Source organism: Anomaloglossus baeobatrachus, chromosome 7, assembly GCF_048569485.1.
Source record: "Anomaloglossus baeobatrachus isolate aAnoBae1 chromosome 7, aAnoBae1.hap1, whole genome shotgun sequence".
In the NCBI taxonomy this organism is placed as follows: Eukaryota; Metazoa; Chordata; class Amphibia; order Anura; family Aromobatidae; genus Anomaloglossus; species Anomaloglossus baeobatrachus.
Genome location: NC_134359.1, coordinates 70,606,054 through 70,629,681, shown reverse-complemented (window position 1 = coordinate 70,629,681; position 23,628 = coordinate 70,606,054). Strand labels below are relative to the sequence as shown.

At 51.0% G+C, this 23,628-nt stretch overlaps 1 protein-coding gene across 1 annotated transcript in view; it reads left to right on the top strand.

The window, feature by feature from the left end:
- The window catches only part of CWC22 (CWC22 spliceosome associated protein), a 220,920-nt gene that overhangs the window by 142,206 nt on the left and 55,086 nt on the right, over positions 1 to 23,628 (top strand). Inside the window, exon 14 of the mRNA XM_075318892.1 lies at positions 19,055 to 19,132. Coding sequence (XP_075175007.1) covers positions 19,055 to 19,132 — 78 coding nt within the window. The remainder of the gene's footprint in view (positions 1 to 19,054; positions 19,133 to 23,628) is intronic.

Here is a 23,628-nt window from a genome sequence, read left to right as displayed (position 1 = left end):
ATCACCCCCCAGGGACCTGGCACCTGCGTCTCACAAGCTAAGTACTGAGACGTTATTACCACAGATGGTGGTCTTTCCAGGGGTCCCTTGTACTTTATATATTGGGGAGAGTGTGTTATATAACTGTGTTAACATTTCCGGCCGGTTCTCCAGTTTTCACTGGAGAACCGCGCGATGGTGCCTGCACGCTGGCCGCATGTTTAAATCTAGGCCCCGGCTTCGCCTGAGGCCTAGTTTCGATTCACTACCCCTGCATGTCAGTCGTGCAGAGGGACAGTGTGGCTCCGCCCAGCGGCTGTTCAGCACAGGGAACGGACACTCCTCACTGAGGAAGGATTCCCTCCCCTGTATGCCTCATTTGCCCTCCGGATCCAGCTCTCAGAGTAGGCCCCGCCCCCTCTCCTCGCTCCGGCGCCATTTTCTCAGCGTTCTCAATGTCTGCATAACACATTGTGACAAATGGGGGCCTGGGCTGGGGGATCTGGAGGGCACAGAGATGTCCCTATGTTAAACGGTCTGGCAAGCCACAACCTCCGGTTGTGCAGCTGCTTATATACTCTGTTTATATACTCTGCTGGGGGTCATTCTGGACAGAGCCCCCACTTCTGCAGCATGTCTCACATCAGAGCAAGGCTGCAAGGCTGTTCTTAATATGCACTGCTGTAGGCTCGTACTGCCTGTACCGAGCACATAACCACATTGTGATGCCTGCTCTAACATAGTGGTGCCTCAGCCTGGAGGCTCATCCCCAGTGGTCCCTCCGGCTGCTCCGGCTCCGGTGGCTGAACCCCCGGCTTGGGTAGAATCCCTCTCTCCAGGGGACAGCTGTCCCGGACACTGCTGAGCATGCATCAGCCCCCTTCTCAGGGCGCTTCTGCTGCTACGGCTCGCTCAGCAAAGCTCACAGAGGATTCTTCATCTGGTCTCCGACCCCGTCCTCCTAAAATGGAGACGCAGGGTCCCCTTTCCTTCCTCGCCCCGCGGCTCTGGTTCACGAGCTGACTCGCAGGACAAGGAGGATGCCTTTACTGGGGGCTCGGACGCTTCTCCATGTACCCCATTGATCTGTCCGAAAGTGACGCAGATGCTAATGATTTGATTGCGTCCATTATATTTATACTGGACCTCAATCCGCCTGTATCAGGGGAGCACCCCTCTCTGGCAGAAAAGCATCAGTATACCTTGCCTAAGAGAACACGGAGTGTGTTCCTTATCCACTCCAGTTTTCAGGCCACTGTGACCAAGCCCAGAGCCTGTCCTGACAGACGCTTCCCAAAGCGTGGTTCTGATGACTGTTTCCCCCTTCCACCAGTGGTGGTCAAGGAGTGGGCTCATTCACCAAGGGTGGACCCTCCGGTGTCTAGACTTCAGCCCGGACAGTTGTATCAGTGGCTGACGGCACCTCTCTAAGGATCCCACTGTCCGCCAGGTTGTCCTTCTGGCCAAATCTATATATGAGGCGGCAGGGGCCTCGTTCTCCCCATCTTTTGCAGCAGTGCGGGCTCTCAAAGCCATCTCTGCTTCTCTGGAGGAGATACATTCCCTCACCAGGGACTTTATGCCCGAAATGGTTGCCTTAACTTCCAGGCTTCAGTCTTTTCATCCTATGCCATGTCTGCCATGCTGGAGACTGTCACCGCACTGCGGTGGCCTCGGCTACTTCCCTCGCTATCCGCAGGCTCCTGTGGCTTCGAGAGTGGAAGGCAGATGCTTCTTAAGAAGTTCCTTGCTGGACTCCCTTTTGCTGGGACCAGTCTATTCGGTGAACAACTGGATGAAATTATTAAGGAAGCTTTTGGCAGGAAGAGTACTTCCATGCCACAACCCAGGAAACCTGTCCAGGGCAGGAACCAGTCGAGGTTTCGTTCCTTTCGTTCCTCTAACTGGTCGTCCTCTAAGCCCTCGGCCTCGTCCACTAACTCAGCCAAGGTCCGTAAACCAACTGGCGCATGAAGCCGCGTTCTAAGTCGGCAGGAGCTGCTGCCACCAAGGCAGCCTCCTCTTGATTATCTGGCCGCGCCAGTAACGTCCTTGGTCGGTGGCAGGCTCTCCCTCTTGGGCGACGTGTGGTTTCAACACGTCTTCGATCAGTGGGTGTGGGTTACCATCTCCCACGGCTACAGAATAGAATTCTATCCAGCCCGCCAAACAGATTTTTTTCTGTCAACTTCCCCCTGCTTCAAGGCCGCCGCCTTCTCACAGGCCGTGGCATTCTTGCAGGCCAATGGAGTAATTGTACCAGTTCCCGACTGGGAACGGTTCTGAGATTTCTACTCAAATCTCTTCCTAGTCCCCGAAAAGGACGGTGCTTTCCGACCTGGATCTCAAGCTTCTCAACAAGCATGTTCAGGTGCGGCAATTTTGCATGGAATCTCTGCGATCAGTCAATGACCCAAGGAGATTTCTTAGCATCCATCGACATCAGAGATGTCTATCTGCATGTGCCAATCGCAGTTTCACACCAGCGTTGGCTACGTTTTGTAATCGGAGAGGAACATTTCCAATTCGTGGCTCTCCCCTTTGGGTTAGCCACGGCCCCTCGTGTATTCACCAAGGTCATGGCAGCAGTGGTTGCGGTTCTGCACCTCCAGGGGTTGGTAGTGATTCCTTACCTGGACGACCTTCTAGTCAAGGCTTCATCCAGTGCAGACTGTCAGCGGAGTGTCTCGCTCACTCTCAGTGGAGTGTCTCGCTCACTCTCGCCACGCTTGCAAGTCCACGCTGACCCCGACCCAGGAACTTACGTACCTAGGGATGCAATTCGAGACTCTGCTGGCACTTGTGAAGCTGCCCTTAGTCAAACAGCAGTCCCTTCATCTGGCGGTTCGCTCTCTGCTGAGGCTCCGCCGTCATTCCATCAGGCACCTCATGCAGGTGCTGGGTCAGATGGTGGCGTCAATGGAAGCGGTTCCCTTTGCCAGTTCCATCTGCGTCCCCTGCAGCTGGATATTCTCCGCTGTTGGGACAAGGGACCTCTTCCTTGCACAGGCTGGTGGCTCTGTCGCCACAGACCAGGAGCTCTCTTTAGTGGTGGCTTCGGCCCCTCTCTCTGTCCCAGGGACGCTCCTTTCTGGCCCCGTCCTGGGTGATTCTCACCACGGATGCCAGTCTATCCGGCTGGGGAGCAGTGTTTCTCCACCACCGAGCACAGGGCACTTGGACTCCGTCCGAATCAGCCCTCTCGATCAATGTGCTGGAAATCAGGGCTGTACTCCTAGCTCTCGTAGTTTTTCACCACCTGTCGGCGGGCAAGCACATTCGAGTCCAGTCAGACAACGCGACAGCAGTTGCCTACATCAATCACCAAGGCGGGACTCGCAGCCGCCTAGCAATGTTCGAAGTGCAACATATCCTTCAGTGGACGGAGGACTCCAAGTCCACCATATCCGCAGTCCACATCCCAGGCGTAGAAAACTGGGAGGCAGATTATCTCAGCCGTCAAACCGTGGACAGCGGCGAGTGGGCCCTGCATCCGGCACTGTTCTGGTCAATTTGGGGCGGGGCACCCCGGAAGTGGATCTAATGGCATCCCGGCACAACAACAAGGTCCCGGTTTACGTGGCTCGCTCCCACGATCCTCAGGCCTTGGCAGCGGACGCGCTGGTTCCAGATTGGTCCCAGTTCCGTCTGGCCTACGTGTTTCCCCCTCTAGCTCTCTTGCCCAGAGTCCTGCGCAAGATCAGAATGGAGGGTCGTACTCATCGCCCCAGACTGGCCCAGGCGAGCTTGGTTCCCAGACCTGCTCCGTCTGTCCGTAGAGGTGCCGTGGCATCTCCCGGACCGGCCAGACCTTCTCTCACAAGGTCCGTTTTTCCGCCAGAATTCTGTGGCTCTCAGATTGACGGCGTGGCTCTTGAGCCCTGAATCCTTACGGCTTCAGGCATTCCTTCCGAGGTCATCTTCACTATGACTCAGGCTCGGAAGTCTTCCTCGGCCAGGATTTACCACAGGACTTGGAGAATTTTCCTGTCCTGGTGTCGTTCTTCCGGCCATGCTCCTTGGCCGTTTTCCTTGCCGACCATCCTGTCCTTTCTACAGTCCGGCCTGCAGCTAGGACTGTCCCTCAATTCCCTCAAGGGACAGGTCTCGGCTCTGTCAGCGTTGTTCCAGCGGCGTATCGCCCGGCTGGCCCAGGTGCGCACTTTCATGCAGGGCGCATCTCACATCATTCCGCCTTACCGGCGGTCTCTGGATCCCTGAGACCTTAATCTGGTCCTCATGGCCTTACAGAAACCCCCCTTTGAGCCTCTTAGGGAGGTTTCGTTGTTTCGTCTTTCACAGAAAGTGGTCTTTCTGGTGGCCATAATTTCTCTCAGGAGAGTCTCTGATTTGACTGTGCTCTCTTCGGAGTCACCCTTTTTGGTTTTTTTCACCAAGACAAGGTGGTTCTCTGTCCGACTCCGGGCCTTCTCCCTAAGGTGGTGTCTCCTTTCCACCTTAACCAGGACAGTTCATTGTCTTCCCTTTGTTCGGCCCCTGTGCATCGCTTTGAGAAAGCGTTGCATGCTTTAGATTTGGTGCGGACGCTCCGGATCTATGTGTCACGCACCGCTGTTTTTTAGGCAGTGCACCTCTCTTTTTGTGCTGACCACAGGTCAGCGCAAGGGTCTCTCGGCTTCTAAACCGACCCTAGCTCGTTGGATTAGGTCGGCCATATCCGATGCCTACCAATGTTCTCAGGTGCCTCCCCCGCCGGGGATTAAGGCGCACTCGACCAGAGCTGTCGGTGCCTCTTGGGCTACGGCTCAGCAGGTCTGTCAGGCTGCCACTTGGTCTAGTCTGCACACCATTTCGTAGCACTACCAAGTGCATGCTCATGCTTCGGCAGATGCGAGCTTGGGCAGACGCATCCTTCGGATGGCTGTCGCCCATTTGTGAAGTTAGGTTTGCCTACTTCTCAGTTTCTGTTTATTTCCCACCCATGGACTGCTTTGAGACGTCCCATGGTCTGGGTCTCCCATAAGGAACGATGAAGAAAAAGAGAATTTTGTTTACTTACCGTAAATTCTTTTTCTTATAGTTCCGACATGGGAGACCCAGCACCCTCCCTGTTGCCTGTTGGCAGCTTTCTTGTTCCGTGTGTTTTCACCGGCTGTTGTTGTAGACAGAGGTTCCGGTTATTCCGGGTTTTACTCTATCTCTACTTATGGGTGGATGTCCTCCTTCAGCTTTGGCACTAAACTGGTTGGATTTGTCATCCGGGGAGTGTATATGCTCGGAGGGAGGAGCTACACTTTTAGTGTAGTACTTTGTGTGTCCTCCGGAGGCAGAAGCTATACACCCATGGTCTGGGTCTCCCATGTCGGAACTATAAGAAAAAGAATTTACGGTAAGTAAACAAAATTCTCTTTTTTACGGATACCTGTTGTTTTATGTAGATATTGTATTTTGGTCTTGTAAATTTTATTAACTACTACCACCACCAGACCCGTTTCAAGCGAGACTCACCAAGTCTAAGAGCGTCTTGCTCGAAATGCGTCTGGTGGTCACGCAATTCATTGGACCTGCTGTATCACATTCTATTTTTGTATCTCTGATCTTGTTTTTTAAAAATAATTTTGATTAAAAATTGGAGTTTTATTCAAAGCTACCTGGAAGCTGGATCACTTATATGCAGCAAAGAACAGATGAAGAAAATAACAGTTTACATACCACACTAAGCCCATTATATTTTATAGAACTTTTCACTTACCATAAGTATCACTCTTTACCCTGTGTAAATGCCACTGTTCTATCGAATCTGGGTTTTTTTCTTTTCTTATGGCCCCTCTCTGTTCCCGAGATATGGTTTTCTCTTCTCTGATTATAAATCCACTTTTTTTTGTCAAGCGGGTGTCCTCCTCGTGCTCTGCTCTGCTGGAGGCCACACCCAGTTGGCTAAAATCAATTTTATATATATATATATATATAATATATATATATATATACACACTAGCTGAGCTGTAGTACCCGGGATAGTGAATGTGTCTCGGTGTCTGTCTCTTTGCAACTGCTTGCCTGTCCCTGCCTGCCTGTCCCTTTCCCCCTGCCTGCCTGTCCCTTTCCCCCTGCCTGCCTGTCCCTTTGCCCCTGCCTGCCTGTCCCTTTGCCCCTGCCTGCCTGTTCCTTTTGTCCCTTTGCCCCTGCCTGCCTGTTCCTTTGCCCCTGCCTGCCTGTCCCTTTGCCCCTGCCTGCCTATCTTTTTGCCCCTGCCTGCCTGTCCCTTTGCCCCTGCCTGCCTGTCCCTTTGCCCCTGCCTGCCTGTCCCTTTGCCCCTGCCTGCCTGTCCCTTTGCCCCTGCCTGCCTGTCCCTTTGCCCCTGCCTGCCTGTCCCTTTGCCCCTGCCTGCCTGTCCCTTTGCCCCTGCCTGCCTGTCCCTTTGCCCCTGCCTGCCTGTCCCTTTGCCCCTGCCTGCCTGTCCCTTTGCCCCTGTCTGCCTGTCCCTTTGCCCCTGTCTGCCTGTCCCTTTGCCCCTGTCTGCCTGTCCCTTTGCCCCTGTCTGCCTGTCCCTTTGCCCCTGTCTGCCTGTCCCTTTGCCCCTGTCTGCCTGTCCCTTTGCCCCTGTCTGCCTGTCCCTTTGCCCCTGCCTGCCTGTCCCTTTGCCCCTGCCTGCCTGTCCCTTTGCCCCTGCCTGCCTGTCCCTTTGCCCCTGCCTGCCTGTCCCTTTGCCCCTGCCTGCCTGTCCCTTTGCCCCTGCCTGCCTGTCCCTTTGCCCCTGCCTGCCTGTCCCTTTGCCCCTGCCTGCCTGTCCCTTTGCCCCTGCCTGCCTGTCCCTTTGCCCCTGCCTGCCTGTCCCTTTGCCCCTGCCTGCCTGTCCCTTTGCCCCTGCCTGCCTGTCCCTTTGCCCCTGCCTGCCTGTCCCTTTGCCCCTGCCTGCCTGTCCCTTTGCCCCTGCCTGCCTGTCCCTTTGCCCCTGCCTGCCTGTCCCTTTGCCCCTGCCTGCCTGTCCCTTTGCCCCTGCCTGCCTGTCCCTTTGCCCCTGCCTGCCTGTCCCTTTGCCCCTGCCTGCCTGTCCCTTTGCCCCTGCCTGCCTGTCCCTTTGCCCCTGCCTGCCTGTCCCTTTGCCCCTGCCTGCCTGTCCCTTTGCCCCTGCCTGCCTGTCCCTTTGCCCCTGCCTGCCTGTCCCTTTGCCCCTGCCTGCCTGTCCCTTTGCCCCTGCCTGCCTGTCCCTTTGCCCCTGCCTGCCTGTCCCTTTGCCCCTGCCTGCCTGTCCCTTTGCCCCTGCCTGCCTGTCCCTTTGCCCCTGCCTGCCTGTCCCTTTGCCCCTGCCTGCCTGTCCCTTTGCCCCTGCCTGCCTGTCCCTTTGCCCCTGCCTGCCTGTCCCTTTGCCCCTGCCTGCCTGTCCCTTTGCCCCTGCCTGCCTGTCCCTTTGCCCCTGCCTGCCTGTCCCTTTGCCCCTGCCTGCCTGTCCCTTTGCCCCTGCCTGCCTGTCCTTTTCCCCATGTCTGACTTTTCAATTCTGGCAAAGAAAGAAGCTAAATTCTCTGATCAGATATATTACAAAGTTGCTTATTTCCATGTGTACTATTGATTTATGAAATAAAAATGACAGTTACACTTTATAATTTTGGAGGAGCTGTCACTCTCCATAAATATGTATTTCTTCAGCGCTCTATTGGGAGACCCAGACGATTGGGGTATAGCTACTGCCCTCCGGAGGCCACACAAAGCACTACACTTAAAAGTGCAAGGCCCCTCCCCTTCTGGCTATACCCCCCCGTGGTATCACGGGTTTTCCAGTTTTCAAGCTTTGTGCGAAGGAGGTCAGACATCCACGCATAGCTCCACAGATTTTAGTCAGCGGTAGCTGCTGACTATTTCGGATGGAAGAAAAGAGGGCCCATATAGGGCCCCCAGCATGCTCCCTTCTCACCCGTGGATGGTGTTGTAAGGTTGAGGTACCTATTGCTGGTACAGGGGCTGGAGCCCCACATGCTGTTTTCCTTCCACATCCCCTTGTAGGGCTCTGTGGAAGTGGGATCCTGCCGGCCTCTAAGCTCTGACGCCGGGCTCCATCCACAGACCCATAGCACCTGATGGATACGGAGCAGGAGTACAATCAGGGACAAGGCCCTGCATCATACAGGTACTCTGTGTCCCCGGCAGGCACAGACACACTCCGGGCTGGCTGGGTGTTGTAGTGCGCCGGGGACCGTAACGTTGGAGTTAGTGTTCCTACAGTTTACTGGGGGACTTTGTGTTGTGGGAACGCAGCGCCGACCCCCACTGGACCGGGCGGCGCTGCTGTGACTTGTGGTGCGCCGGGGACACGCCGACCGCGCTTTTACGGCGGCGGCGTTTATAAATCCAGTCCCCGGCTTTTGCAGCCTAGCTCCGCTTCGTTCCCGCCCCCACCCTGTCAATCAGGGTAGGGGAGAGACGCTGTTTCGCAGCAGCGACGAGGGCTGGAGCCTGATTTACATGCTCCAGCCCTCTCACTAGGCACAGAGGGAAGCAGGCTTCCCGCTCTTAGTCAGGAACGCCCAGGGCCCGCCCCCCCTCCTCTCCCAGGACGCCGGCAGCCATTACATGCAGTCTGGCTGGAGGAAGGACGCAAGGCTCTGGGAGACCTGGACTAGGGGGCTTTTGGAGACCTCACACCCGCTCTTAAGCGGGCGGTAAGCGGCATTTCAGCTGGCCCCTCTAGTGCCTCAGTGTGTATTGGTGTACTGTGTCACCAGATATATATATATTTAGTTATTTCTTGCACTGTAAGGTCGCTTCCTGGCTGGATACCCCAGATCGCTCTGAGGAGGCAGCAACATGTCATCCACAAAACGCAAGGCTGCCAAGGCTAGGGCTGTGTACACTGCATGTGCTGCATGTGGGGCTGCTCTACCAGCAGGTTCCAAAGACCCCCATTGTGTGCAATGCTCAGATCCGGTGCTGCTTCGCCAGCCGGAGTCCGGAGGGGTAGTGACCCAGGCTGAGACGCTTGTAAGTCCTGCCCCGGTGTCAGGGACAGACTTTGCAGTTTTTGCTGATGGAATGTCTGTGACTATGGCAAAGATCCTTGAAACTTTGCAATCCATGACTGGGGCTCAGTCTATGGACACGGCGAGGTCTCTGTCCTCTAATCCCCCTCAGTTGGAATTAGTCCAGACTGCAAGGGGGTCCCCGGCTTCCCAGGCTGAGTATTATGACTCAGATGATAGCCCCAGCCACCCTAAGCGAGCTCGCTGGGAAAGACCCTCAACGTCATCACACTGCTCAGGGTCTCAGCGCAATCAGTCGCCCTGTGATGCGTCTGAAGAGAGTGATCAGGAGTCTTATCCTGGAACCCCTCTCAATCTGGATACCCCGGATGGGGACGCCATGGTAAACGATCTTATCTCAGCCATCAATAGACTGTTGGATATTTCTCCACCAGCTCCTTCTGCAGAGGAGGCAGCTGCAGAGCAGGAGAAGTTTCGTTTCCTCTATCCCAAGCGTAAATTGAGTGCTTTCTTGGATCACTCTGACTTCAGAGAATCAATCCAGAAACACGACGCTCATCCAGAAAGGCGTTTCTCTAAACGTTCTAAGGATACACGTTTTCCTTTCCCCCCTGATGTGGTCAAGCGCTGGACCCAGTGTCCAAAAGTAGACCCCCCGATTTCCAAACTTGCAGCTAGATCCATAGTTGCAGTGGAGGATGGCGCTTCACTTAAGGATGCCAATGACAGACAGATGGACCTTTGGTTAAAATCTGTCTATGAAGCTATCGGCGCGTCGTTTGCTCCAGCATTCGCAGCCGTATGGGCACTCCAAGCTATTTCAGCTGGTTTAGCAAAAGTGGATGCTATCATACATCCAGCGGCGCCGCAAGTGGCGTCCCTTACCTCGCAGATGTCTGCGTTTGCGTCTTACGCTATCAATGCGGTCCTAGAATCTACCAGCCGCACCTCAATGGCGTCCGCCAATTCGGTAGTTTTGCGCAGAGCCTTGTGGTTAAAGGACTGGAAAGCAGATGCTGGTTCCAAAAAATGTTTAACCAGCTTGCCTTTATCTAGAGATAGACTGTTTGGCGAGCCATTGGCTGACATCATTAAACAGTCCAAGGGTAAAGACTCTTCCTTACCCCAGCCCAGATCAAGCAAACCTCAGCAGAAAAAATGGCAGCAGAGGTTTCAGTCCTTTCGAGGTTCGGGCAAGACACAATTCTCCTCGTCCAAAGGGACTCAGGGGACGCAAAGAGTCTCAGATTCCTGGCGGGCTCACGCACGCCCTAAGAAAGCAAATGGAGGAACCGCTTCCAAAGCGGCTACCTCATGACTTCCAGCCCCCCCCCTCCGCATCTCCGGTTGGGGGCAGGCTCTCCCGCTTTTCCGACATTTGGACGTCACAGGTCAAAGACCGGTGGGTGACAAACATTTTGTCTCGCGGGTACAGAATCGAGTTCAGTTCTCGTCCTCCAGCTCGGTTCTTCAGAACCTCCCCTCATCCAGACCGAGCAGATGCCCTGCTGCAGGCGGTGGACTCCCTAAGAGCGGAAGGAGTAGTGGTTCCTGTACCGCCTCAGGAACAAGGGCGAGGGTTTTACTCCAATCTCTTTGTGGTTCCAAAAAAGGACGGCTCGTTCCGTCCTGTTCTGGATCTAAAGCTGCTCAACAAACATGTGCACGCCAGACGGTTCCGGATGGAAACCCTCCGCTCTGTCGTTGCCTCAATGTCTCAAGGAGACTTCCTTGCCTCAATAGACATCAAAGATGCTTATCTCCACGTGCCAATTGCTACAGAACATCAACGTTTTCTACGTTTTGTGATAGGAAACGACCATCTTCAGTTCGTAGCTCTGCCATTCGGTCTGGCGACAGCCCCCCGGGTCTTCACCAAGGTCATGGCGGCGGTGGTAGCAGTCTTGCACTCTCAGGGACACTCGGTGATCCCTTACCTAGACGATCTACTTGTCAAGGCACCCTCTCAAGAGGCATGCCAACTCAGTCTACATGCTACGCTGGAGACTCTACAGACGTTCGGATGGATTATCAACTTTCCAAAGTCGAATCTGTCACCGTCACAGTCGCTAACGTATCTTGGCATGGAGTTTCATACTCGAGCAGCGAGAGTGAAGCTTCCGCTGAACAAGCAGCGGTCCCTACAGACAGGGGTGCAATCCCTCCTTCAAGGCCAGTCGCACCCCTTACGGCGCCTCATGCACTTCCTCGGGAAGATGGTGGCAGCCATGGAAGCAGTTCCCTTTGCGCAGTTTCATCTGCGCCCACTTCAATGGGACATTCTCCGCCAATGGGACGGGAAGTCAACGTCCCTGGACAGGAAAGTCTCTCTTTCCCAGACGGCCAAGGACTCTCTACAATGGTGGCTCCTTCCCACCTCATTGTCTCAGGGAAGATCCTTCCTGCCCCCATCCTGGGCAGTGGTCACGACAGATGCGAGTCTGTCAGGGTGGGGAGCAGTGTTTCTCCACCACAGGGCCCAGGGGACGTGGACTCCGCAGGAGTCCACCCTTCAGATCAATGTTCTGGAAATCAGGGCAGTGTATCTTGCCCTACTGGCCTTCCAACAGTGGCTGGAAGGAAAGCAGATCCGAATCCAGTCGGACAACTCCACAGCGGTGGCATACATCAACCACCAAGGAGGGACGCGCAGTCGGCAAGCATTCCAAGAAGTCCGGCGCATTCTAATGTGGGTGGAGGACACAGCCTCCACCGTATCCGCGGTTCACATCCCAGGCGTAGAAAATTGGGAAGCAGACTTCCTCAGTCGCCAGGGCATGGACGCAGGGGAGTGGTCCCTTCACCCGGACGTGTTTCAGGAAATCTGTCGCCGATGGGGAGTGCCGGACGTCGACCTAATGGCGTCCCGGCACAACAACAAGGTCCCGGCATTCATGGCGAGGTCGCGCGATCAAAGAGCTCTGGCGGCAGACGCATTAGTTCAAGATTGGTCGCAGTTCCGGCTCCCATACGTCTTCCCACCTCTGGCACTCTTGCCCAGAGTGTTACGCAAGATCAGATCCGATTGCAGCCGCGTCATACTCGTCGCCCCAGACTGGCCGAGGAGATCGTGGTATCCGGATCTGTGGCATCTCACGGTCGGTCGACCGTGGTCACTGCCAGACCGACCAGACTTACTGTCCCAAGGGCCGTTTTTCCATCAGAATTCTGCGGCCCTGAACCTGACTGTGTGGCCATTGAGTCCTGGATCCTAGCGTCCGCAGGATTATCTCAAGGAGTCGTAGCCACAATGAGACAAGCTAGGAAGTCAACGTCTGCTAAGATCTACCACAGAACGTGGAAGATTTTCTTATCCTGGTGCTCTGCACAGAGAGTATCCCCTTGGCCATTTGCATTGCCCACCTTTCTTTCCTTCCTGCAATCGGGGTTGGAAAAGGGCTTGTCGCTCAGCTCCCTTAAAGGGCAAGTCTCGGCACTATCCGTGTTTTTTCAGAAGCGTCTAGCACGTCTTCCTAAGGTGCGCACGTTCCTGCAGGGGGTCTGTCATATTGTGCCCCCGTACAGGCGGCCGTTAGATCCATGGGATCTGAACAGGGTACTAGTTGCTCTCCAGAAGCCGCCTTTCGAGCCTCTGAAGGAAGTTTCCTTTTCTCGCCTGTCACAGAAAGTGGCGTTTCTTGTTGCGATCACATCGCTTCGGCGAGTGTCGGAGCTGGCAGCTCTGTCATCCAAGGCTCCCTTCCTGGTGTTCCACCAGGACAAGGTAGTGCTGCGCCCCATTCCGGAGTTTCTCCCTAAGGTCGTATCCTCGTTTCATCTTAATCAGGATATATCCTTGCCTTCCTTTTGTCCTCATCCGGTTCACCGGTATGAAAAGGACTTACGTTTGCTAGATCTGGTGAGAGCACTCAGAATCTACATTTCCCGCACGGCGCCCATGCGCCGTTCCGATGCACTTTTTGTCCTTGTCGCTGGTCCGCGCAAGGGGTTGCAGGCTTCTAAAGCCACCCTGGCTCGATGGATCAAAGAACCAATTCTAGAGGCCTACCGTTCTGCGGGGCTTCCGGTTCCTTCAGGGCTAAAAGCCCACTCAACCAGAGCCGTGGGTGCGTCCTGGGCATTACGACACCAGGCTTCGGCTCAACAAGTGTGCCAGGCAGCTACCTGGTCGAGTCTGCACACTTTCACCAAGCATTATCAGGTGCATACCTATGCTTCGGCGGATGCCAGCTTAGGTAGAAGAGTCCTGCAGGCGGCAGTGACACCCCCGTAGGGGAGGGCTGTTTTGCAGCTCTAACATGAGGTATCTCTTTACCCACCCAGGGACAGCTTTTGGACGTCCCAATCGTCTGGGTCTCCCAATAGAGCGCTGAAGAAGAAGGGAATTTTGTTACTTACCGTAAATTCCTTTTCTTCTAGCTCTTATTGGGAGACCCAGCACCCGCCCTGTTGTCCTTCGGGATTTTTTTGTTGTTTGCGGGTACACATGTTGTTCATGTTGAACGGTTTTTCAGTTCTCCGACGTTATTCGGAGTTAATTTGTTTAAACCAGTTATTGGCTTCCTCCTTCTTGCTTTGGCACTAAAACTGGAGAACCCGTGATACCACGGGGGGGTATAGCCAGAAGGGGAGGGGCCTTGCACTTTTAAGTGTAGTGCTTTGTGTGGCCTCCGGAGGGCAGTAGCTATACCCCAATCGTCTGGGTCTCCCAATAAGAGCTAGAAGAAAAGGAATTTACGGTAAGTAACAAAATTCCCTTCTTTCTTTTTTACCTGGTGTAAATACTGTGATTCTCTTTATTCTGGTGTTTTCATTGTGTTCCTGCACCACCCGGCCCTGTTCCTGAGATACGGCCTCCTCTTTCTTGTACAGAAATATATATATAATATATATATATATATATATATATAATGTATATGTATCTATATATGTATCTATATATGTATATGTATCTATATATGTATGTGTATATGTGTGTGTATATATATATATATATATATATATATATATATATATATATATATATATATATATATATATATATATATATATATATATATATATATACATACATACATACATACATACATACATACATACATACATACATACATACACATATACATACACACAGAAGGAAATCTGTTTTGTTCTCTTTTATCAACACGCAAAAAAAAATTTCATTTTTTTCTTTCTATTCCACTGTATCAGCTCACGCATTACCGATTACTGTACAGTTCAGCGCGCTTATGTTATGGAAAATTACCGAAATGGTAAAAGCTCAATTGCCACTTAACTTTTTAGGGACCATAAACAAAGTTGGAGCGTGCTCCTCTCCTGCTTTATGGACATCTGTCTCGTGAAAAGATTCCAGTAATATTTTTTTTCCTCTCTGCAAGGGCACAGATGGCCTCCTAATTACTGTATACTGATTTCTATGTGATCACCAATGAAGGAACATGTTTGCTTTAAAAAGAAATAAGATTCCATGATTCATACAACTAAATACAAAAAAAATTATATATTTTTTTCTATATCCAATTGCCAACACTGCTTTAATTATGGTTCTTAGTGACATCTACAGAATGTGTAAATACTGAATACGGAAGCGGGGAGCAAAGCCAAGTGTTGCTGGGAAAGGTAAAGAACTGCTCCATTTTAGCAATAGCTACATTTTAACAGCTAAGCCAGTCTCTCCGTTCTGTGAGAGCTCATCCGTAGACAAGGGGAATGGCTTGGCTATTTAAATGAGCAGTCAGCGAGCTTTTGCACATGGCGCTGTTGACACGCCAACACGGCCGCAAGGGCACAGCCGATACCGCTGCCTATGACGGACCATCAGGGCTTATTTGTAAATAAAAAGATTTTAACTACTTAGGTTCTGATTCATCAAAATTGGCGATTTTGTCGCTGGTCTTGATTATGGGGTATGCTGAGTACGCTTCATGGCTTGGGAGCGTTGGCCTAGTGACATGAACCTGCGTGCACTACGCCAGAAATCTTACTCAAGTCAAGGACTGGAATAAAATTGCTATACAAAAGAAAAATCATTAAAATCATTTGCCGCACCTTTAGTAGAATCCTTTCTTTAAGAAGGGATGCAAGGCAGGTCCAAGGGATCCACTTGGCATCTATAGTATATCCAAGATAACGGACATCATCCCATTGGGTGTACTCCATATATTCATTCTGTCATAGCGTACATATATTGCACCCAATGGGATGCTGTCCGTTATTTTGGAATAAGATTTCTGGATTAGGGAATTCCTCAGACTGTCATGAGCTGTGGCGTCATGTCCTGGTCGCACCCCCGTCCCATCCCAACTACATCTATTTTGTCACAGCTGGGAGGAACTGGCTTCAAAACTGCAAAAGTTGCAACATTTTTTGCACAATTCCAAATTACATCAATATTTGGAGACTTTTGTAAGCAATTTATTTCAGAATTTTGGCAAAATTTCTCGATTGAGGCCTTAGATCAGGTCGCTTACACTTGTCATTATTGTTTTTTGAGTTTTTTTTTGTTTGTACTTGAAAAATGATCTAATTTTCCCCAGTGTTTGGCCTGTGTATCAATGTTTCACCTGTTTTTGTAGTAGACCAAAAAAAAAAACTGATGGAGAAATGATAGATTAAATAAGTTAGTGAAAAACAGAACGTAGAGCGTAATGATGCCATCTGTGTGCTGTCCGACTTTTTCACAGGCCCATAGACTTGCTTGGGTGATATTGATCCAAGACTAACGCCCTGTGCCCACGGGAGAAGATAACTGCACAATTTTCTGCAGGTATTTCTGCAGGTTCATGCAGCAGCTTCCCGGAATCCGCAGCTATCCATTGTTGCGGATTTCATGCGGAATGGTTTGCGGAAAACCTGCAGAAAACGTGCGGAATTCGAGCATTATTCTTGCGGATTTCCCCCCCTGTATCTCCATAGTAGAAAGGCAGGAAAATCCACAGGAATAATTGACATGCAGTTCTTAGCGTCTGTGGGAAAATCCGCAGCATTTTCCGCAGGTGCAAAATGCGCAGCATTGAAACAGTACTCCCCTAATCCCTCAGGATAACATGGGCAGTGTCTGTACTTGTGCAAACCTGCAGATTTATATGGAAAATCTAGAAAATCAGCAGGTCCTGGCTTATAGCCAAGTGGTCCTGGATGTGGTGAATCCTGACCTGCGGGGCCACAAGTCTCCTCCGCAGGAGACTGCAGCTGCCTGTGCCCACGATCAAGGCTCTGGCAGTTGCTGTCTCTCTCTTCTGTTCTCCCTGCGGAGAACACTTGCGACTCCACGGCAAACAATTGACATGCTGCGGCTCGGAAAGTTGCACCGCAGGTCAGTGTTTGCTGCGGGGAAAAACAAGCACAGTAGGCACAGGATTTCGAGAAATCCCATCCACTGTGCTTGTACTGTACAATGCAGCGTTTTGTACGCAGCTGAAACTTGTAGTATCCAAAAAGCTGTGAACCCTGATCGTAGGCACACAGCCGAAGATGGCAATCGGACGTGGCTGTTCTTTTTCTGGGTACTTGCTTTATACGAGGTAAATATGGATAGAACACTTACCAGGAAGTCTGGCGTGTGAGAGATTCCTTAGGAAAACATGTAGACATTGTTCGTTTGTTTTTTTAATTTTCTCAGTAGGGACAACTCCCTTAAAACCTGTAGTGTCAAAAAGAAAAAAAATAGTTACCGCTTGGGAAAAGTTGCGTTTTTTGGAGTGCTTTTTTTGACAGCTTTATAGTGCACTTTGCATGCGTCAAGAAGAATTGAAATGCCTTCAAACTTCTCAAATTGCCTTTTAAGATTTGGCATATTTAATTAAAATGTTAAAATAGTTAATTACTAAAAACCACAAGGGATAAGGGCTTTTTGCACATTTGAGCACAGAATTAATTTCTTTTGCTACTGCTGCAGACTTCATTACCATCAAACCATGTTTCCCAGTGTTGTACAAGACACAATTCATTGGCTTTTTAGAAAAATACCCTGCAGGCTGCATTTATGTTTTGAAATCATTCTGTATAAGTAGGGTTTGATTGTGGCGTGTTCCTCGTCGATGAGTAAGGCTGCAGACTAATGTCCTTACAGAATAAAGTGTGACAATGGGCTTAAATTATTGATATGTATTTGGATTCCAAAATAGTTTGTCTCCATGTATAATAACAGATTACATAATGTATGCCCCAGGAATGGAAAATATTTAATGGACAGGAGCTGAGGAGTTTGCATCCTAATTCAGAGAAATTAGAACATAGAAATCTACAGTTTAACACTAAGCAAACAATATAGCACTAAAATAAGATAAGTAATGTGTGTCTATGTATAAACTGATACCACAAATTACTTATTGATGTCCGGTGCTACCAACACAGGCTGTTTACACAGGGTTAGCTTCAGTTCTTAGAAGGCAGTCTCTACTGCTGGAGACCACTTTGCTATAGCCAACATTGTGCCCTTAAGGAGGCCAGTCAATGGTGCGGCTACCATGGTGGTGTTCTGGATGAAGCGATGGTTGTAGCCAAAAATGCCCAGGTATGCTCCAACTAGCTTCTTCGAGAGCGTTTGGCACCAGTTCTGGATGGCATCCACCTTATTTACTTAGGGCTTGATATCGCCCCTGCCTACAAAATAGCAGTACGAGTACCTGGCTTTTTTCTACAGCACATTTCGTCTAGTTAACGAACCCCCCCGCCTTCTTTAAGGCATCAGAAATCACCTGGATTTGCCCAAATGGCTTCCCCAGTCCTGGCTGAAGATGATGCAAAACAAGAATGCCGCGGAGACACCATCACATGTTTCTCAACGCTGGCAGGAAACTAGCCAGGTCTTTCGCCGGGAAGGAACAACCATGGGAAAGGCAGTCTCCAGTCAAGGAGACCACCTATGCCAAACATGGTATCCATCCACAGACAACTGTTTCTGGGTATTTCCCCTCATCAGTGTGGAGTAGTAAACTGGCTAGTGGGAGCAATGCCTAGTAGAAGACTACATAGGTAAGGATGGTTGAATTCGGGGACATCAACATCCAACACCGCAGAGACACCATCACGTGTTTCTCAACGCAGTGACACTAAAACAAGGCCCCCTGGGAAAATATGCAAAACAAGAACCACATCACATGTTTCTCAACGCTGGCAGGGAACTAGCCAGGTCTTTCACCGGGAAGGAACAACCATGGGAAGGGCAGTCTCTAGTCAAGGAGACCACCTATGCCAAACATGGTATCCATCCACAGACAGCTGTTTCGGGGTATTTTCCCCTCATCACTGTGGCGTAGGAAACTGGCTAGTGGGAGCAATGCCTAGTAGAAGACTACATAGGTAAAGATGGTTAACCTCGGGGAGATCAACATCCAACACCGCGGAGACACCATCACGTATTTCTCAATGCTGGCAGGAAACTAGACAGGTTTTTCCCAGGGGGCCTTGTTCTAGTGTCACTGCGTTGAGAAACACGTGATGGTGTCTCTGCGGTGTTGGATGTTAATCTCCTCGAGGTCAACCATGCCTATGCTGGCTGAAGATGATGTCTTCTAGGTAGGCCGCTGCATATTTCTTGTGGCTCTCTGGAAGGTGACTGGAGCTCCTTGGAGCAACAATAGTAAATAGGTGTATAATACAGAAAAAAAAGACTTAAATATAACTTTTAATATCTTTTGATCTCTACGTTTTTTCCAATGCATTGAATGGGGGAAAAACGCAGGAAAGAATTGACGTCCAGTTTTGAGTCCAAAAACGCACCCGAAAAACGCTGCGAAAAATGCACTGTGCACACATAGCTTTACTCGGACAGTCGGGCTGCCAGTTTGCAGCGGTCGGTACACACTGTTGTATTTACTTCCGATTTGTCTGTTTGTGCAACTTTGTTGCTGTCAATTTCCTGCAGAATGTTCCTTTAAGAACATATGCTGCGCTTAACATATTTATTAATGCTGAATTGCTCTCCAAATATAATGTCATGTCCAATAATAAAAGGCTGGGAGTGCATTGTCATCATTATTAGGCTGCTATGCACAAACCTCTAACGCAATCATATTTTATTGTATTCATTACAGTTACTTAAGGAGTAAAACAAATGGGAAATGCCTCTCTGCACATTTAGCGTACAATCTATTGTGCTGCAGCTGTGGAAAGGAAATCTGCTTACGGAATATTTCAATTTTATTTTTAAACAGAAAGAACTCTGCAACATGATATTGGATTGCTGCGCTCAGCAGAGAACGTATGAGAAGTTTTTTGGGTTGCTTGCCGGGGTAAGTCAGTTTATGAATTTTTCCTTTTGTCACGAAGCGAGAGTAATGCATTTCTTTTGTTACGCACAACGTATGAAGAACAATATAATAATGGTCTAACAGGGGTTTAGAAGCATAACCATGAAGTAAAATGGTTATTCCCTCTTACAGGAAATCTGTCACCAGTTCTTTCGCTTATAAAATATGCCCATCACCTTTAAAGGGAACCTATCACCAGATTTTTCCCTATTAAACTAAAAGTATCCCCTTCTGCAGCTCCTGGGCTGCATGCTATGGAGGTGCACCTTGGCCCTGACTCCCCTTCCAGACCCCAAAAATAACGTTATAAAACCTGGCCGTTAGGTATGCTAATTACCTTGGTTGGCCAGATGGGCGTGGTCATTTTTTGCTCCTGCCGCTGATCACCGTCCTCCTTCCTTGATTGACGGGATGACGCCCTCTGTCATCTCCTCGTCGCATTTTGAAATCTCGCGCCTGTGCAGTTAGGTCGGCTCGCGCAGGCGCAGTTCTCTCTGCCATATCGCGGGCAGATCAGAAAACACAGCTGCTGGTGAGCTAAATGCGCAGGCGTGACATTATGGGCGGGTACGAGCATGGCGGCGCTGATCGCAATCTGGAGACACCCATCGGATCGAATCATGCAGTCCGGGACAAGTATATAACACTTTTTCTATGGTATTCAGGGGTACGTGTTAGAATATAAAGGGGTTACAGGAAACCCCATTCCCATGTTCTTAAAAGTGATGGCCATAGTTTATAAGTGAAAGAACTGATGACTGGTTCCCTTTCATTTGAAACCATTAAACCTTTTTATTTTAGGGTGTTTGGTTTTTTTTTTGTTCATGTTTCGGGTGGAAGACATTCTGCATGCCCTCGGTATGCCCTTTTGTTGGGGGAAAAAGCAATGGTAATAAAATATAACTTTTAATAAACATATTAATTGATGGTTTACAACGGATTATGTGCAATTTTTTTATATTTTTTTGCACAAAGCCACTTTATCAATAATGATGTTCACTCGGTGATGAATTTTGTTGGTCTTTGAGCCATTTTAATATATTTATTAAAAGTTATATTTTATTACCATTGCTTTTCCCCTATAAATTTATTTGGTAATCACTCTATTCTTTACGCCCTTTTTGCCTTTTTTCCCCCCTATATCACTGAATAAATACTTTCTTTTTCGCTCCTAATTGGGAGACCCAGACAGTGGGTGTATAGCTACTGCCCTCTGGAGGCCGCACAAAGAACTACACTTAAAAGTGTAAGGCCCCTCCCCTTCTGGCTATACACCCTCCCGTAGGAGTACAGATTCCTCAGTTTTAGCTTTGTGCGCAAGGAGGTCAGACACGCACGCATAGCTCCATTGTTTTTAGTCAGCAGCAGCTGCTGACTATGTCGGATGGAAGAAAAGAGGGCCCATACAGGGCTCCCAGCATGCTCCCTTCTCACCCCACTGTATGTCGGAGGTGTTTGTAAGGTTGAGGTACCCATTGCGGGTACGGCGGCAGGAGCCCACATGCTGATTCCTTCCCCATCCCTTTTTACAGGGCTCTGGGTGAAGTGGGATTTACTGGTCTCCAGGCACTGAGACCGTGCTCCATCTACAGCCCCTGGAGAAGATGCTGGATGGAGCGGAGTACATCAGGGACATGGCCCTGCTTCCTCAAGGTACTCTGTGTCCCCGTGCATTTGGCGCTCACACCGCAGCATGCTGGGTGTTGTAGTGCGCCGGGGGACATCAGCGCTACGGCGCTTGTGCCATGGCCTCATTCAGCTTCGCTGAAGCAGGCACACTTCTAGGAATCGGTCGCGCCGGCCGCTGGGACTGCGGCGCGGCTGGCACTTGTGGTGCGCCGGGGACTTCAGCGCGGCCCGCGCTTTTACGGCGGCCGCGCTGATAACTCGAGTCCCCGGCTTTTGCGGCCTGCTTCCGTTCGTTCCCGCCCCCGGACCTGCCAGTCAGGAGAGGGGCGGGACGCTGGCCACGTCTAGGAATCGGTCATGCCGGCCGCTGGGACTGCGGCGCGGCTGGCACTTGTGGTGCGCCGGGGACTTCAGCGCGGCCCGCGCTTTTACGGCGGCCGCGCTGATAACTCGAGTCCCCGGCTTTTGCGGCCTGCTTCCGTTCGTTCCCGCCCCCAGACCTGCCAGTCAGGAGAGGGGCGGGACGCTGGCCAGTGCATCAGCGCTGAGGGCTGGAGTCGTTTTTACATACTCCAGCCCTCACAATCGGCACAGAGGGGACACTGTTTCCCGCACTTTTGTTTGGGAACTCCCACGGACCGCCCCTCTCCACAGACGCCGGCAGCCATTCCTGCTGACACGCTGAGCTGCAGAGGGGAGCCGGGGAGACCCAGACAAGGAATCTGCAGCCTCTTACCCGCTATTCAGCGGGCGGTAAGCAGCCCTCAGGGCTCACCCCCTCTTGTGCCAGTAGTATTCTTAGTATTTTGTTTCTACAAATACTTTGTATTGCATAGCGCTGGTCGCCCTTTGGCTATAGACTCTCTCACATTGCAGAGAGCCAGCAGCATGTCGTCCGTAAAACGCAAGGGTGCCAAGGCACAGACATTATATGCTTCCTGCACCACATGTGGGACTTTTCTACCGGCAGGCTCCACGGACCCCCATTGTGTGCAGTGCTCGGCCCCTGCGGCGCTTGCACAGTCGGGACCTCTGCTGGACGTGACCCAGGGTGTACCACCTGTGAATGCTGTCCAGGTGACAGGAACTGAGTTTGCAGCTTTTGCTGACAGAATGTCTCTCACTATGTCACAAATTCTTGACACATTGCGAGCTAGGCCTGTACTTCAGGCCACGGACACTGTGCAATCATTGCCCCCTGGTCCCCCTCAGCTCCAAGCTCCGGGACGGGCATATACACCTCAGGGTGAAGACTCTGACTCGGACGATGGCCCCGGGCAGCCTAAGCGGGCTCGCTATGACGGGCCTTCACATTCATCTCAATGGTCAGGATCCCAGCGAGATGAATCTATGGGTGATGAGGCGGACGTAACTGATCAGGATTCTGATCCTGGGACCGCTCTCAATCTAGATACACCAGATGGTGACGCCATAGTTAATGATCTTATATTTAACATCAATAAGATGTTAAATATTTCCCCACCAGCTCCTCTTGTGGAGGAGTCAGCTTCGCAGCACGAGAGAATCCATTTCAGATACCCTAAGCGTACTTTAAGCACTTTTCTGGACCACGCTGACTTTAGAGACGCAATCCAGAAACCCCACGCTTATCCTGAAAGGCGTTTTCCTAAACGGCTTAAAGATACACGCTATCCTTTCCCCCCTGAGGTGGTCAAGGGTTGGACCCAGTGTCCAAAAGTGGATCCTCCAATTTCCAGGCTTGCAGCTAGATCCTTGGTTGCAGTTGAAGATGGAGCGGCACTTAAAGATGCCACTGACAGGCAGATGGAGCTCTGGCTGAAATCCATCTATGAAGCGATTGGAGCGTCATTAGCGCCTTCTTTTGCAGCCGTATGGGCACTCCAAGCTATCTCAGCCGGGCTTGCGCGAGTTGACTCCGTCACACGTGCATTTGCCCCGCAGGTAGCACCATTGACCTCGCAAATGGCGGCATTCGCGTCGTACGCGATTAATGCTGTTCTTGACGCTACAAGCCGCACGGCAGTGGCGTCAGCCAACTCCGTTGTTTTGCGTAGGGCCCTGTGGTTGAGACATTGGAAAGCAGATTCTCATTCCAAGAAGTGCTTAACCAATTTGCCTTTTTCTCGTGACCGATTGTTTGGAGAGCGTTTGGATGAAATCATCAAACACTCCAAGGGTAAGGACTCATCCTTACCGCAACACAGACAAAACAGACCCCAACAGAGGAAGGGTCAGTCTGGTTATCGGTCCTTTCGAGGACCGGGCAGGTCCCAATTCGCCTCGTCAAAAAAGACTCAAAAAGACCAGAGACGCTCAGATTCTTGGAGGTCTGTCACGCCCAAAAAGGACAGCCGGAGGAACCGTTGCCAAGACGGCGTCCTCCTGACTTGCGGTCTCCGATTCCCACACCCGCGGTCGGTGGGAGGCTTTCCCACTTTGGCGACATCTGGCTGTCACACGTCAAAGACCGTTGGGTGAGGGATATTCTGTCTCACGGGTACAGGATAGAGTTCAGTTCTCGTCCGCCAACTCGTTTCTTCAGAACTTCTCCACCACCAGACCGAGCCGATGCTCTGTTGCAGGCGGTGGCCGCTCTAAAGGCGGAAGGAGTGGTGACCTCCGTCCCTCTTCAGGAACAAGGTCACGGTTTTTACTCCAATCTGTTTGTGGTCCCAAAAAAGGACGGATCGTATCGGCCCGTCCTGGATCTAAAGTTGCTCAACAGACACGTAAAAGTCAGGAGGTTCCGGATGGAATCCCTACGCTCCGTCATAGCCTCAATGTCTCAAGGAGATTTTCTAGCATCAATAGATATCAAAGATGCGTATCTCCACGTGCCGATCGCACCAGAGCATCAGCGTTTCCTA